Here is a 15,465-nt window from a genome sequence, read left to right as displayed (position 1 = left end):
GTTTCTAAAGTGAAATACATGTTAATATGACCCAATTTTACATTCTTTAGCCTTTAAGAGCACAGCTTATTTTTCTGTCTGGAAACAAGCTGTTTCAGAACTGAAACTACAAAAAGGCTTGAAATAACATCTTACATCTGACAATGTTGAAAACTAGTGCTTAGAAATCCCTTGGATTAAAAAACAATTACATTACATTAAATTATACATAAAAAGTTATTTTAACATTTTTGAAACAAATAAAATCAAGGAACAGAGAAATTTTTTATCAATGTATCTAAAATTAAATTTAAGGGAGACCACATCATTTTTTATCTTCAGACATCTCTAGTCATTGCCTCTAATGAACTTTATAAACTTTCATTTTCTTCTGCTAACAGAACAATGAGAAGCACTCTTGGGTTTCTAAAAATCTAAATGACAATGCATTGCAAGAAGTATTCGAAGTGATTTAAAGATGTATGATAACCATAAGACATGAAGCATCTAGGATCTTGGTTTATGACTATATTACCCAAAATAACAACCACTCAGTGATTATTCAAATTATTTTGACTATTTCTTGACTATATCTAGTTGGCTTTGATAAAAGAACCCTCATAATAAGCATTATGAGCATAATAATTATGATGAGTTAGGTGAGATGACAACCCCCCCCAACCCCTAGTGCATTAACTGCTCCCAGCTCTGCCAGGTGGGACCAGAAATACGAAACAGAGAGGTAGGGGGGGCTGGAGAGAAATAATTTTTGTAATTATGTTCTTATTTTTTAAAACAACTTAGGCAAGTGTATGACATTATTGATTTTCCTTAATATCAATTCGAAAACATCTAAATCATAGAAAGTCAGTGAGAGAGTCAGAGAAAAAAGAGCGCATGTTTGCTTTAATGAAAGAATGTATATTTTGTCTTTTTTGTTTAAGAAAATATTGCAGAACTTGGCAAACTGAAAAGAAATGTAAATTATAAAAGTAAACCAACTAAATTTCCATTCCCATTAAATAGAAAAATCAAGACAAATTCTTTGAAATATATTGACACGTTAAACTTTCAGTTTTTTTATATGCTACACAGAAATATCAAAATGTACTTAAGGTAACTAAATTAGCAAGCAGTCTTGAAGAAATCAATGTGCTAAAAACACATGGAAATGAAATTTTTAAATTACTTTTGAATCCCCATTAGTAAGTGTGTAAACAGAGTGATATATGTTTATCTTGAATTTTCAAAAACAATCATCTTCAATTTTGAAACTTAGAAGGTCTTTTTGAGTCTTCTCTCAAGCAGCCCCTCCCAAGAATTAATACCTCAGCAAGTCCAGGCAATTTGCTTACCCCGGTGTATCCTGAGCCTACTCACTTTGTCAACTCCACTCCTGCAACCCCAAACTAAGCCTTTGTCACCTGCCATCAGAAATATGACAATAGCTTTCAACTAGGCTCCCCTCTTCCTCACTTGCCCTCTCCAAACAAGTCATTCTGTAGTGATTTTTAAAATATTAGTTCCTGTCATTCTTAAGCTTAAAACCATCTGATTGTTTTTACCATTTCACTTGATATACCATTACACTTGGTATTAAAGGCAACTTCTGTATCATGGCTTTGCATGACTAGGCCCCCTTACCTTCTAGACTCATCTAATGCTACTTCACCCTTACCTGAATATCTATACTAGTGTGATTTCAACTCCATGAATATCCCTAAACTCTTGCTTCCCTTGGGACCAGTAATCCTGATTTTCCCTCTATCAGAAATGATTTTCCCCACCCTTCACTCTGGCTAGCCCTTTCTATCTTTCCAGAGGCCCTTCCTGGTTACTCTGTATACTGTTCATCACTTTCTCTATCCCAACCAGTGGTTTACCTCATAGCATTTAGTACTGTTTTTAATCATATATTATTTCTTATTTGTTGTCCCTCTTTGCCACTGAATTAACTTCATGAAAGCAGCACTTATATTTTTCTTGTTCTTCACTGAATAGTCTCTTGCTTAGAACTGTGTCTGGCATAAGATAGAGGGTTTTTTTTAAGTTTTTGAATTATATTTTGTAACTGTAGTAAAAACCTTCCAAAAATAACCTACCATATTTCCAGCTGGACTTTAAACACCTGTAGGAGAACAGGAAATCCATTATTCTTTTTCAGCAACTTGTAATATAGTGACTATTTACTCAAGTGTGAGGCCACTGTATTAAGGTTTCTCCCACATTCATTTGATTCCAGAATGAGTACTCCTAATTTTCCATCCTAATTTTCTATTTCTAAGTTTTCATCCTAATATGCTATTCCCAATTATAAGGTTAGAAAATGATAATGGAGAAGTTTCTCCTTCTCCTTGGATGAGTAATCTTCTTCCTTGTCTTTCTTTACATTCCATATAATGAGAATATACAGGGATATTCATTTCTCGACCTGCTCCAAGTCTAAGAAACATCAAAGTTCTCACTGAGTCCAAAGAGCCTTGAAGAACGTCAGAATTGGAGCCAATGGTATTGATGAGAACAGTAACACTGATAACGGCTTTCTTGTATCAAGTACTTATAATATTATGCTAGTCCTTTATATCATTTACTCTTCATAAAAAGCATGTAATTATCCTCATTTTACAGATGACTGACATTAAATAGCTTTCCAGAGGTCACACTAGTGATTGGCTAACCTGTGATCCAAAGCATGTGTGCTCTTTGCTCCATCATACTGCCTTTTGTGCCATGAAGTCACACTGATTTAGTTACTTAATTTTTAAGGTTCCTTTTTTTTTTCTTCTTCTTTTTTTTTGCGGTACGTGGGCCTCTCACTGTTGTGGCCTATCCTGTTGTGGAGCACAGGCTCCAGACGCGCAGGCTCAGTGGCCATGGCTCACGGGCCCAGCCGCTCCACGGCATGTGGGATCTTCCTGGACTGGGGCATGAACCCGTATTCCCTGCATTGGCAGGCGGACTCTCAACCACTGCGCCACCAGGGAAGCCCCTCCTGACCTTTTTATTTTCTTGCCCATCATCCTTCCATTTCCCCCATACTTCCATTTTTTAGTAATGATTCAAAAAATAGATAGAAAAGACTATTTGTTTCCTAAAAAAAAAAAAAAAAAAGGAACTAAATATCATTACTGACAGCAATTATTTTCTGGGCCTTTTGTAGTGTGATTAAATAGTTTCCTTGCCCTGCATTATTAGAATAATTATACCTATCTCAGTGGAGTAATTAACACAGGTATTTTTCTTATAAGAAATCTTCCAATTGAGATAGAGGATAAGGATACATTTTTATGATAACTGATTGCCACACCTAAAAATTATTTAACATCATTTAAGATAAACATAAAATGGGAACATGGAAATAAAGTAACAAGGTCTCTCTAATAAAATGGGAAGATACTTTATCAAGGAAGTCTAGTCTCTATGTAAGTAAATACAATATTTTAATTCTGAGCTTCCAAGAAGTGAAGATTAAAAAGGAAAACATGAAGAATTACTTGACTTTTATTATCTTGAAAAAAATGATAGCTTTTACATAGAAACTGAGTAATATCTTAAGGATTTTTAATATAAGGTACATTGAATCAAAAGGTTAGTATTTCCCATAGTGGTTTTATAAAAGATGCAGAATATTTTCTTATGTTCTTATATTTCTTATATTGACCCCCAATATAAATTAAAGATATAATCATTAAATTATGGTTTTGTCCAGGCATCTTGGGAAGAGAGTTTACTGCAGTATAGTCTAGGAATGTAGCTTGCTTGTGGACTAACAATATAAAAATTAAGGGACATGATTAATAATCAGTTAAATTCTTTCTTCACAAGACTTTGTGGAGGAGCCATGTTTCTTTCAGTCCTGATTAGAAACCTATTTCTATTTCTACCCATTAGGGTATCATGTTGATTCTATTTTTGCATGAATCAATGGAGGAGTTTCTTATATTTGGTTTAAGTCATCCTGGTTGTCCATTGGAAGCTGGAAAACTCCAACAAATTACTGATTAATAAAAAATATTTTTGTTATTGATGCTATTATAAAAATAGAAACACCCTGTTCTTTCTGGATAATCTTTATTAAATAATATTAAATGACAATTTGAACAACCTTAAGCAATTTTTGTCAATATGTTTGCCTCCAATATTTTTAACTTAAAAAAAAAGGCTCTGTAATTTCTGATGATAGTGCATATTCCCTCCTATAATTTTTACTTTGTGGGAAAAAAAACCTATCAAGGAAACATTTCCATGACATTCAGCTGCCAGACTGAAAATTTTGGAACACAAATAGACACAAAACAAGACTACTGTGCTGTCATGCATGTGGTGGCATGCTAAAAGGTGTTGTTGCTGCCTGTGCAAAGGACAGTCTCTGTTTTTAATAAGGTGACGTTTAGGGAAAGACCTCTTCACATAGAATCTAAAATCACACTGACTTTGTGGTTGTGATGCAAATGTACTATTTGCATCTGTCACATTGTAGATACTTAATAAGCGGTGACAATAGTTATCATTGCTGCCACAAAGGGAGACTGTAACATGATACAAGGTAAACAAATCAAAGGTAATTTTTTCTTTGTTCTTAAGAAATAGCTGAAAACTTTGAGTAACTGATTTTTACATATACACTTATTTTTCTTTTTCAGAATGTACAGAAAATCCTATCACATGGTTGGTTTGGTATATCCAGAAGCTGTCATAGTAACATTAAAGGTAAAAAAAATGTTCAATTACTTTAGTATTTCAAATAGTCATTTTTTCTAATCTCCTTAAAAGGACTAGGAGAAAATGAGAATAGGTCTTTGCTGCAGCTTATATGTTGGAATGTAAAAAATATTTTAACCATTTACAAAATGTCATGTGTTTCAAGTCATGACTCATTGTAGATTTAAATGAGGATCAATTTACACTAACAAACTATATCAGTACATACATATACACACACGCACACGTGTGTGATGTTTTCTTCTTCTTCATGCTTTATTTAGGTGGATCTTGAATTCAATTTTGAGATGGCACCAGCACTTGTCAGAATACACATATTTTGTTACTATATATTATGAAAGAGCTGAATGCTTTATAAATAAAAAGATATTTCAGTCAAATATGGTTAAAGGCAAAACTTATATGGAGTAAAATTGTTTAGAATTTTAGGTCCAAGAAAATATAAAAAGTAAGATAAAATTAAGAAAGGAAACAAAAAAGAAATTCACATCTTTTGTCTCTGTGGCTGCCCTAGTCTGAGGCCCAATTGAAGTATTATGTGTGTTAGAAATAACTAGAGTTGAAAATCTGAAGTTGTGAAAGTTTTTGACTTGCTTGTTCCCATTGCATGTGTGTGTGTGTGCACGCGCACACTATTCCTAGACTTTATTACTAAAGAGGCATTTTGTAGGCTCATCATTCTACATTCCTTATTTCATTCCATCACTTAATTTGGGTAGGAAATTCAACTTTGTCTCCTCTAACAGTTTAATGGTGGTTTTCTTGTATTAACCACAAATTTAAAGAATACTAGCAACAGAATATCCTGGGTTATTTTATCTTTGATTTATTGAACTCCTTTCCTAGTTTAAATCTATATTGCTTTCTTTTGTTCTTTAATTTCCTTTAAAGCATCCCCTTTGCATTTGTTTTTTCTCTGCTGCATATTAGATTTTAATCTTATTCATTTAAAAATGTAGTTTGTTTTTCTTAGAAGCTTTTTTATATTCATGTTTCTAAAGTGATAATAGAGGCAAGTATATAACTGAAATGTCACATTATCAGATATTAATTACTCCTTGGCTCTTGAGAGATTTTGATTTCCTCATTATTTCCTGAACTGTGGGCAAGAAAATTACTTACTTTTATTTATTTTTCTTAGACACCAGCTAACAGAGTATTCTGGTATGAGAGAATGTAAACATTTTTCTAAAATGTAGTGTAGGGAAAACATGAACTAACAGGTTGAAGAGAATTACCACTAAGTTAAGAATGTTTTAATAATTCTAATTTCCTGAGATACCTCCTTGTCTTGTTTGTTCTCAATCTGACAAAGTAAAAGGCAAGCATCTGCAGTAGTTTACAGATGTAAATCACCATTGTTGATAAAAAAAATCCCCCAAAATGGAGAGCTAAGCTTTTACTCAGTGGGAAACCCCTACTGGGAACTGTAAATAGCAGCCTGTAACAGTCTGAACTAATTCTGTGTTAGCTTTGGAAGTTGGTGAAATTTGTTGGTCTCCTTTGAGCTTTATTGATTGTAAATGCCTTCTAACAGAACTTTGAGAGATTTTTAAATTTACAAACTGATCAAGCAAGTATTTCGGGATCAAATTGGGGCCAAACGCAAGGGATTTAACAAAGGTACCCAAGGAAACCAAAAAATATTTCACTGGTGTTTTGAAATGATTAAAAACACGTTTGATGTTATTGTTACTATTTGTGGAAAGAAATCGTTTTAAGAGATGGTTTGGATACTTTTTATCAGATTTTCAGTCTAGTTTCAGCATATTACAGCATGTATTGTTGGCCTCTGTGAAATGTGTTAAATGAATGAAGTTCTAAACAGGGCCTGCTCAAATTCAAAATTAATGTATAGCTTTAAGGTTGTCCACTTACTGTTCAATACTAAACCTGTTGTGTGTATGCAAACACTAGACCTTCTTTGCTAATAATTTAGGATAATCGTTAGAACTGATTCTGCTGTATTTCTGTAGATTTTTAAGTTTCAGTGATTTATTTACTATTGCAACTCAAGCTTTACCTTAATGTATTGATGTACTTAATACCTCCTTAACGTACTGATACCACTTGCTACAAGTCCATTTTGTGGACCCCTCTGCAAGTTTTTGTCCTGGAATTACCTGAATCAAAGTCGTGAGGTGGCTGGAGTAGTTGGATATACCTGCTCATTGCCCTCTTTTCCCACAGTTAGGGGGGACTTTCCTAGGGTATCTATTTCCCTACAGGCCTGGCCACTTCCCTGGGGAATTGCCTGAAATGCCAAAATTACTAACCTCCCCCTCAATCAAGAGACCCACTTCCTTTATCTTACAATCTGGCCCTGGTAGAAAGTAAAAATGAATCAGCCAAGGTTAGAGTGAGTAATAAGGTAGTAGTACTCTACTGAGAGAGAGAGCTCTGTCTCTCTACAGCATCTTCATCTTAAAAAAAAAAAAGACATAAAATTTCGAATCTTTAAACCAAATTAGTAACTTTTAAACGGTAGAATTTCAAGCAATGTAGCAGGTGGGTGTGTGGGAAAGATAAATTGGGGCTATCTTCCCTCTCTCTCTCAATTACATCACCCACATAACCTGCAATTCCACCTTGAAATGAGGCCCACTCTGGGAAAATGATTTATGGCATGCATTTGGAGAGAGACTAAGAATATGGGCAGTGTTATAGAGTTATCAGGTTTGCTACATCATATTGGATAACCTTGGGATTAAGGGGAAGATCTTAAGCATTACTGACCTCACTTTTGTGGATCCATAGATACTAAGTGTCCCTGTCACATCAGACACTGGTAAAAATGAAGTTTGATGTGCTGAATTGAAATCTGACCTGCTGGATGTACAATGCCTGAGCTTTCCAAGAATTTTTTCATAGAAAGAAACAGAATCATATGATATTGCCAACTAAAATATTTACTTTTTTTCCTACAGGATGTTGATAAATGGTCTTTTGATGTATTTGCCTTGAATGAAGCAAGTGGAGAACATAGTCTGAAGTTTATGATTTATGAACTATTTACCAGATATGATCTTATCAACCGTTTCAAGGTCAGAAACATGGAACAAAAGTAAAATGCTCTGAGAATGAGTTATCTGAATAAGAATGAAAATGCAGAACATTGGGTCATTAATCAATCCATTTAAAAATGTTTCTGGGTTGTCAGATCACAGAACTAAGGGGACGAGTTCACCACTTGATATAGCCATTCTCTACAAATCACTGACATTTCTGTATATCCACTGGGGTATCATAAGGCCATGATAGACTCATTCCAACAAGATACAGACATCCCCCTGAATTATTCACAGAACACTCATGTAAAGATTGGAATCTATGTCTTAAAGAAATATGATTTTCCTAAAATGCAGAATGAACCATTATTGTCAGCTTTCCTTAAATTGAAATGAAAGGGTTTCTAATTAACTTCACTTAGAGCCATCTCAGCAACAGATTTGATTCAGATTTCTGGGCCTGTATCTATGGAAGCGTGTTATTTTTAGAGTTAGAATTTACTGGGATGTCATTTATTTTAACCCCCTTGAATTACCAATAGAAAAACTAGACTTCACCAGTTGTAATTAGAAAATTTTACCCCTTTAAGAAGTATCCTTCTTATCTGACTCTGGAAGATACAAAATTTAAAGATTGCTGTATGGGTAAGACTATTATTTCATCTATCTTAGTTAAACACTTGGGGGTTATAATCCTTCTCAGCATTGAAAACTGACAGGTTAATGAAGTGTTTTTTCCGAACAATCCACATTTAACTTTAAGAAACTGCTACCCACATCTGACTCACTAATGTATCCCATCCCAAACAACTTTGTGCTCATGTTGATTTAGTGCCACTCTTTTGGTCAAAATATAATCATAATTGTTACTTTCTGCAGATTCCTGTTTCTTGCCTAATTGCCTTTGCAGAAGCTTTAGAAGTTGGTTACAGCAAGTACAAAAATCCGTATCACAATTTGATTCATGCAGCTGATGTCACTCAAACCGTTCATTACATAATGCTTCATACAGGTATCATGGTAAGAAAGTCTTTGTAACTGAAGTTTGTTAGTTTGCAACATCAAATTCCATTCCCTTCTCACTGTCTCTTTAATACTCAAAAAAGTATTATAAGTAATAATCTTCTGGATTTTTGAGGGTTAATGAGTTATTTATAATATTCATTTTTCAAAAAATATTTTAACTCAGTGAAAAAAAGATCTCCAGAAGCAAATGAAAATAGACCACAAATTTTTCAAAATTTGGACTGTGTAACATTTTTCATTTGTAATTTCCTTTTCCCATAGGTATCAACCCCCAGAAAAGTGACCTAGAGAAAAAGTCTTTGGAATAAAAGTTAGTCGTAGTGCTCTTCCCTCCTTTCATCACCCAAGCTGACCTCAGTAGCTTTTTCTCTTTTACATGTTTGCATTGCTAATTACAATCAAATCCTAATAGGGATTTTTGGAAATTATTCATTTGGATTTTTCCGAATTCTTCTTCCTTCTCTTTGTATTTGAACGAATCAGTTGATGAGTGAATAAATGGTTCAGCAGTGCAAATCCTGGGACAAAAATGAGTAGATGTTAGGAAGTCTGGGACTGCCTAGAATTTCTATAGTGTCTTAGAGCATAGGATTACTTCCAAGGGATAAAAAGGGATGGGAAGTCCTTCCTTCTGAAGGTTCCAAACTGGGATGGGTTCAAAAGGGTATGAGCCATGTGAGATCCCCAGAATCTGAGTACATTTTTGATTCCTCATGTATCAACCTAGGCTGAAGCAGTACCATAAAATGCATATAAGTAGAATGGTCCACCAAACCCCATAATTTACATTGCCTACCTGTTTAGATTTCAAAAGTCGCATTCTCTTTATTGGTAAGTCTCATTGGCATTCAGATCTGTGTAACCAGTACTCCTCCATATCTCATCATTCTGCCCCAGAGACTGTGTTCCTTACCTGGTCCCACACAAAGCCCTTAGGGCCACAGTATAGAGTCCTGAAGATCTTGAAAACTTGTAGCAGGTACATGATTCTCCAAGTTTATTGTATACAGATGATAATTGTATACATTTCCCCCCAGAATCCAGTGTGTGGTTTACTACACATAAGATCCCTTTGCTATGATTCATCCAAAGGTGTCTCACGTGATGAATGAAGAAATTATCTATTTTACTTCTCCATCTTTTTTGCCTCCAAAATGTTGCAGATCCATCAATGCCTTGGGCTCAGATTCCACTCCTGCCCCGTGTTCCAATTATCTGTTTTCTCCAAAACAAACTACTCTAAACTCAGTGGCTTAAAACAATAATTTATTATTGTTTCTCATGGGTGTCTGTAGTTAGAAGGGTCCCAACTAGAAGGTTCTCATTTGGGGTCTCTTGTGTGATTGTGACCAGCTAGCAAGTATGGTCAAAGACATCTGAGGACATCACTGGGCAAGACATCCACAGTGATTCACTCACATGGCTGGCAGTTCATAATGGCTAATAGCTGGGAGCTCAGCTGGGCTTTTAATGAAGAATTTTCTTCGAATATCACTACCAATTCAATAGAAATATGCATTATATTGGCAGGATCACTAAGTAATATAACCTGCTTTGGAGTTAATGCCTACTATGGGGAGGTAAAAATCTCAAAAACCTTCACTGATGCATGACTCTCTTGTGGCCTTCTAGAAGGCTGAATTATATGTGATGTTAACCTTATACCTTTGTTTTCTCTTTTTAAGATGTAAATGTGGGTGTCACCCAGTTAAGATATAAATGTGCCCATCGAGCCAAATCAAATGCAGTCATGGCTGAACTTGGTCCTTGGTTGAAGTTTACTCACCATTCATTCCAGGAGTCTGATTTGACATTTAAAGGGAGGAAGTAGAACTTAACAATAATAAGTAGAAACTCAAACTTTCAAAGATATAGCTTCGAAATATTGTAAGGTTTTTTAAAGTAGTATATGTAACTTTCTATCTGTTTCTCTTTCTAGCATGTGTGTGTGTGCACGCACACATACACACAAATTATTTTAAAGCTCTGTTGGTTTAATAAGTCTTCATTGTCAGAGCTGTTTCTTGAACTCTGTGTTTTCATTTGGTTCGATATACATGGCAATTAGTGTGAAAAACAAAGTGCCTCCTGACAGCTGCAGATGCTGTTAATGCTTGAAAAAGTTGCTTTAACATCTTCCTGGTTAGATTTGCTTTTCCTTTCCAAGGCCTTGGAATTAAATCTGATTGTGAGGTGGTTTTCATTTCAAGTGTTTGGCATTTCCTCTTCCCTGAATTCTGTGGCTTTGAAAAGTTAACTGAAAAGTGAAATATGTATGTGTTAGTCTGAAACAGAAACTGTACTAATTAAGTTTCCTCAGAACAAAATGGAGTGGAAAAGTAATGCCTACTTTGGTATAAAAAAAAAATCTCTGCTTTAATTATGAAGTACAACCAGAAGATATATGCCATTTCAGGCTGGTAGGAAACCAGGATTTTGTTTTGAAATACATTTTTGCTTAAGTACCACAAGTGTAAAGGGAACCAAATAAAAGACTCCTAGTTCAGCTTCAGAACCTCTATTCTGAAGGTGACATTGAACAGATGAGGGATGCTATATTGGTGGGTAAATAGAGAAATGCAAATCTACAATGTGCATTTACCCTCAGACTTGCAAGAAAGACTTGTTCCAGGATCTAACAAGCCATTCCAACTTCTCTGGAAGACTGGGGAAATCTGGCCCAGCCTGGCATGACTCTTAGAAAGTTAAAGTTGTTAGTAAAGATCACATAGTCACTTTTTGAGATATATAACTTCACTCTACTTGAGCAGGTTTGGTTTAGAAACATTTCTAAATTTATTCATCCTTTACCAAGAAAAGTGTCGGTGGACTCTTTACTTATCCCTTAGTTTGGCCATTACAAAAATAGTCGGGTGGAAGACTGTCAGTGTTGTCCAGGATTGGGAGAATACATTTAAACTAATGAGAAATTTTATGATTGATGATGAAAGGAAAGGCAAAATGAATTTTCAGTTTATTGACTATTTTGTCAAAACTATGCTACATTGCCAGCTTGAGAGTTTTTTGCAAGTTATTTTAATAGGCTTTTCTTTAGATTAAAAAGATGGTAGTAGGAGAGTATCAATTTTCATACATATGAATGTGCTGGTTCTTTGAAACAAAAAATAAAGCATTACAGAAATATTCATTTAACTGAAACCCCTAGGCTTTGATATGGAGAAGACAGGGTCACTTACTTTAGTGTTTTAGTCATCTCCTGCTGTTTCAAGATGGTCTTATCAGCATGACATTTATGGAGCACTCCAGTAGCAGCCCAGCACTGTCGCATGACTAGTGCAGCCTGTCACCTGCAAAACGTTCACAGGACCGTTGCCTGAAAGGGATTGGGGTGAAGCCATTGTCCTTCAGTTTGTTAATGTCATATTGGGACACTCTCAGGCCGGGGAGTAGGCAGTGCAGAGAGGATGCCAGGACACCCTCTGTCTCCCTCTCTCTCCTTTTGTCACTTAATTTGTAGCCAGGTGTAGTGCCACAGTGATACGGGTGTGTGGTAGCTCAATCCATTTGCTAAAGAGCAAATGCTTCACCGAATGCTGCCAAGCCACTTCCAAATGTCTCTTTGAATATAAAATCATCTGAGGGCTTTGGCAAGGGAACACTTGTGCTTGAGGGCTCCTGGCACTGCGTTCCCTCTAATACTGAGAGTAGAAGAAACAGAGATAACTTGAAAACTATTCCTTTAGAACTTGTAGTCCACTGACTACACCCAGAAATAGCCCCTCACACTCTGAAATTACTTAATTTTTCTCCAATCTACAGAAATTCGCCACTATGTCTCTGTTCTGCAAACTACATGGAAATTCTGTTCTTGTAAATGGCTTCCAATACAACAGTGTTTGGAAGAGTGTGGGCTTTCAAGGCAAGCAAACACAGATTTAAAACCCTACTTCCCCACTTCCTAGCTCACTTGCTCTCCATATCTGTTCCCTTGTCACTAAAATGTGGTTAATAATACCAACTACCTTGTAGTACAACAGTGAGGAGTAATGATATCATATGTGTAATCCTAACCTAGTTCCTGAAACCTAATAGCTATTAGTAAAAATTATTGGTAATTTATATATTATATATTAACTTATGTGTATTATATGTTAATATTATTATAATATACTCGCTTTCCGTATTGAGTAAGTTATAGCAAAGTACCTCAGTCTATTCAAAGGGATAGAGAAAAAAAGGTCCAACCCTACCTATCATGTAAGCTAAAGGGGTTGTTAATTATGCCCTTTTAGACACACCAGGAGCTAATATGTCAATGTGATTTTCTGACCTAAAATTCTCCCAGGCCTATACATATACACATATACATTCTCTATCATACACACACACACACACACACACACACATTAAATAATTCAGATATGAAAATTACATCCTAAGTCTTAAAGCTTTGTTAGCTTCTCTACCTATCAGTGTATTTAGTTAAATTATCTAGGAATTCTGCTTTTGAAATCTTAGAAGAATGTATTCAGCATATTACCACCCTGGAATAATGAAAGCTATTGTCATCCATAGGAGGAAGGAATATTGTGATCTGTGGAAAGAACAGAAATTTTGGAATCAGACAGATTTTAGTTTGAATTCCTGCTCTGCCACTTGAGAGCTATGTGACCTTTGGCAGGTTGATTCAATTCTTTAGGATTCAGCTGTGTTATTTGCCAAATAAGATTTAAAACATTTACCTAGTAAATGGTAAATAGGGTGATTATAAAAATTAAATGAAACTATCTACCTAAAAAGTCCAGTTAATGTTAGTTCCTTCTCCTTTCTTTCCATCAACATTGTACATGCTATTAATGGCAGTCAATACCTCTCTCTGGTATAATTTGAGGACTGCGCATTTTACAGCAAGTCTACCTGAGCAATTCTTTAGGCAAAATGCAGTTTAGATGAAGCACAATGTCTACACTGCTCATGACTCTTCATTTTAACCCTTTATTTCTGCCTATTAAGAATCAGAAGAACTTAGGTAATGGACTGACCACTGTTCTAGTTGGGAAGAACGATATGATTCAGACTTATTCTCTCTGACTTGTCATCATGAGTCATTTACAAAATTCATGAATTTAAGCAACCATTTTCTGAGTTAGAATTCTCATTCAACACCAGTGTAAAATGAATTGTCAACTAAGGACATAAAAATCAGCTCCCAATTCTACTTTCACTAATATGAAATAGATGTATTTTTCAATTAAGTGTGAATGTTCAATGTTTCTCTCTTCCCAAACTAGTTTATAATGTAAACTTAATTGTTAAGACTATACTGTGGCAATAAGTAAGATGAATTGATGAAGGAAGTACTACTTATAGGAGGCAGAGATTAATGAGACTAAAAACAGGAAACATGTATAATCAATTTTGACAGTTAGGAAGATAATAATTTTAAATACTTATGAGATAATCTATAATTAAAATTCATCTCTTATTTCCTAATTTAATTATTTTACAATTGCAGCTTCATATTCTATATTTTTTTTTCTTTTTTTTTATTTTTTGCTTTATAACAAATTTAATCAGTTATACATATACATATGTTCCCATATCCCCTCCCTTTTGCGTCTCCCTCCCACCCTCCCTATCCCACCCCTCCAGGCGGTCACAAAGCACCGAGCTGATCTCCCTGTGCTATGCGGCAGCTTCCCACTAGCTATCTACCTTACATTTGGCAGTGTATATATGTCCATGCCGCTCTTTCACTTTGTCACAGCTTACCCTTCCCCCTCCCCATATCCTCAAGTCCATTCTCTAGTAGGTCTGTGTCTTTATTCCTGTCTTACCCCTATGTTCTTCATGACATTTTTCTTTCTTAAATTCCATATATATGTGTTAGCATACGGTATTTGTCTTTCTCTTTCTGACTTACTTCACTCTGTATGACAGACTCTAGGTCTATCCACCTCATTACAAATAGCTCAATTTCATTTCTTTTTATGGCTGAGTAATATTCCATTGTATATATGTGCCACATCTTCTTTATCCATTCATCCGATGATGGACACTTAGGTTGTTTCCATCTCCGGGCTATTGTAAATAGGGCTGCTATGAACATTTTGGTACATGTCTCTTTTTGAATTATGGTTTTCTCAGGGTATATGCCTAGTAGTGGGATTGCTGGGTCATATGGTAGTTCTATTTGTATTTTTTTAAGGAACCTCCATACCGTTCTCCATAGCGGCTGTACCAATTCACATTCCCACCAGCAGTGCAAGAGTGTTCCCTTTTTTCCACACCCTCTCCAGCATTTATTGTTTCTAGATTTTTTGATGATGGCCATTCTGACTGGTGTGAGATGATATCTCATCGTGGTTTTGATTTGCATTTCTCTAATGAGTAAAGATGTTGAGCATCCTTTCATGTGTTTGTTGGCAGTCTGTATATCTTCTGTGGAGAAATGTCTATTTAGGTCTTCTGCCCATTTTTGGATTGGGTTGTTTGTTTTTTTGTTATTGAGCTGCATGAGCTGCTTATAAATTTTGGAGATTAATCCTTTGTCAGTTGCTTCATTTGCAAATATTTTCTCCCATTCTGAGGGTTGTCTTTTGGTCTTGTTTATGGTTTCCTTTGCTGTGCAAAAGCTTTTAAGTTTCATTAGGTCCCATGTGTTTATTTTTGTCTTTATTTCCATTTCTCTAGGAGGTGGGTCAAAAAGGATCTTGCTGTGATTTATGTCATAGAGTGTTCTGCCTATGTTTTCCTCTAAGAGTTTGAT

The 15,465-nt window shown here is 35.3% G+C and overlaps 1 protein-coding gene across 7 annotated transcripts in view; it reads left to right on the top strand.

Moving 5' to 3' along the window:
• The window catches only part of PDE1A (phosphodiesterase 1A), a 351,645-nt gene that overhangs the window by 252,686 nt on the left and 83,494 nt on the right, over positions 1 to 15,465 (top strand). For all 7 annotated transcript variants that reach the window (XM_082631382.1, XM_082631377.1, XM_082631380.1 and 4 more), the window contains 3 exons: positions 4,623 to 4,689; positions 7,629 to 7,745; positions 8,589 to 8,729. In XM_082631382.1, coding sequence (XP_082487508.1) covers positions 4,623 to 4,689; positions 7,629 to 7,745; positions 8,589 to 8,729 — 325 coding nt within the window. The remainder of the gene's footprint in view (positions 1 to 4,622; positions 4,690 to 7,628; positions 7,746 to 8,588; positions 8,730 to 15,465) is intronic.

The sequence above is a fragment of the Mesoplodon mirus genome (assembly GCF_964341445.2).
Source record: "Mesoplodon mirus genome assembly, chromosome: 8".
NCBI classification, from domain to species: Eukaryota; Metazoa; Chordata; class Mammalia; order Artiodactyla; family Ziphiidae; genus Mesoplodon; species Mesoplodon mirus.
The sequence above is the reverse complement of the archived record's forward strand: the minus strand, read 5'-3'. Positions and strand labels throughout refer to the sequence as shown.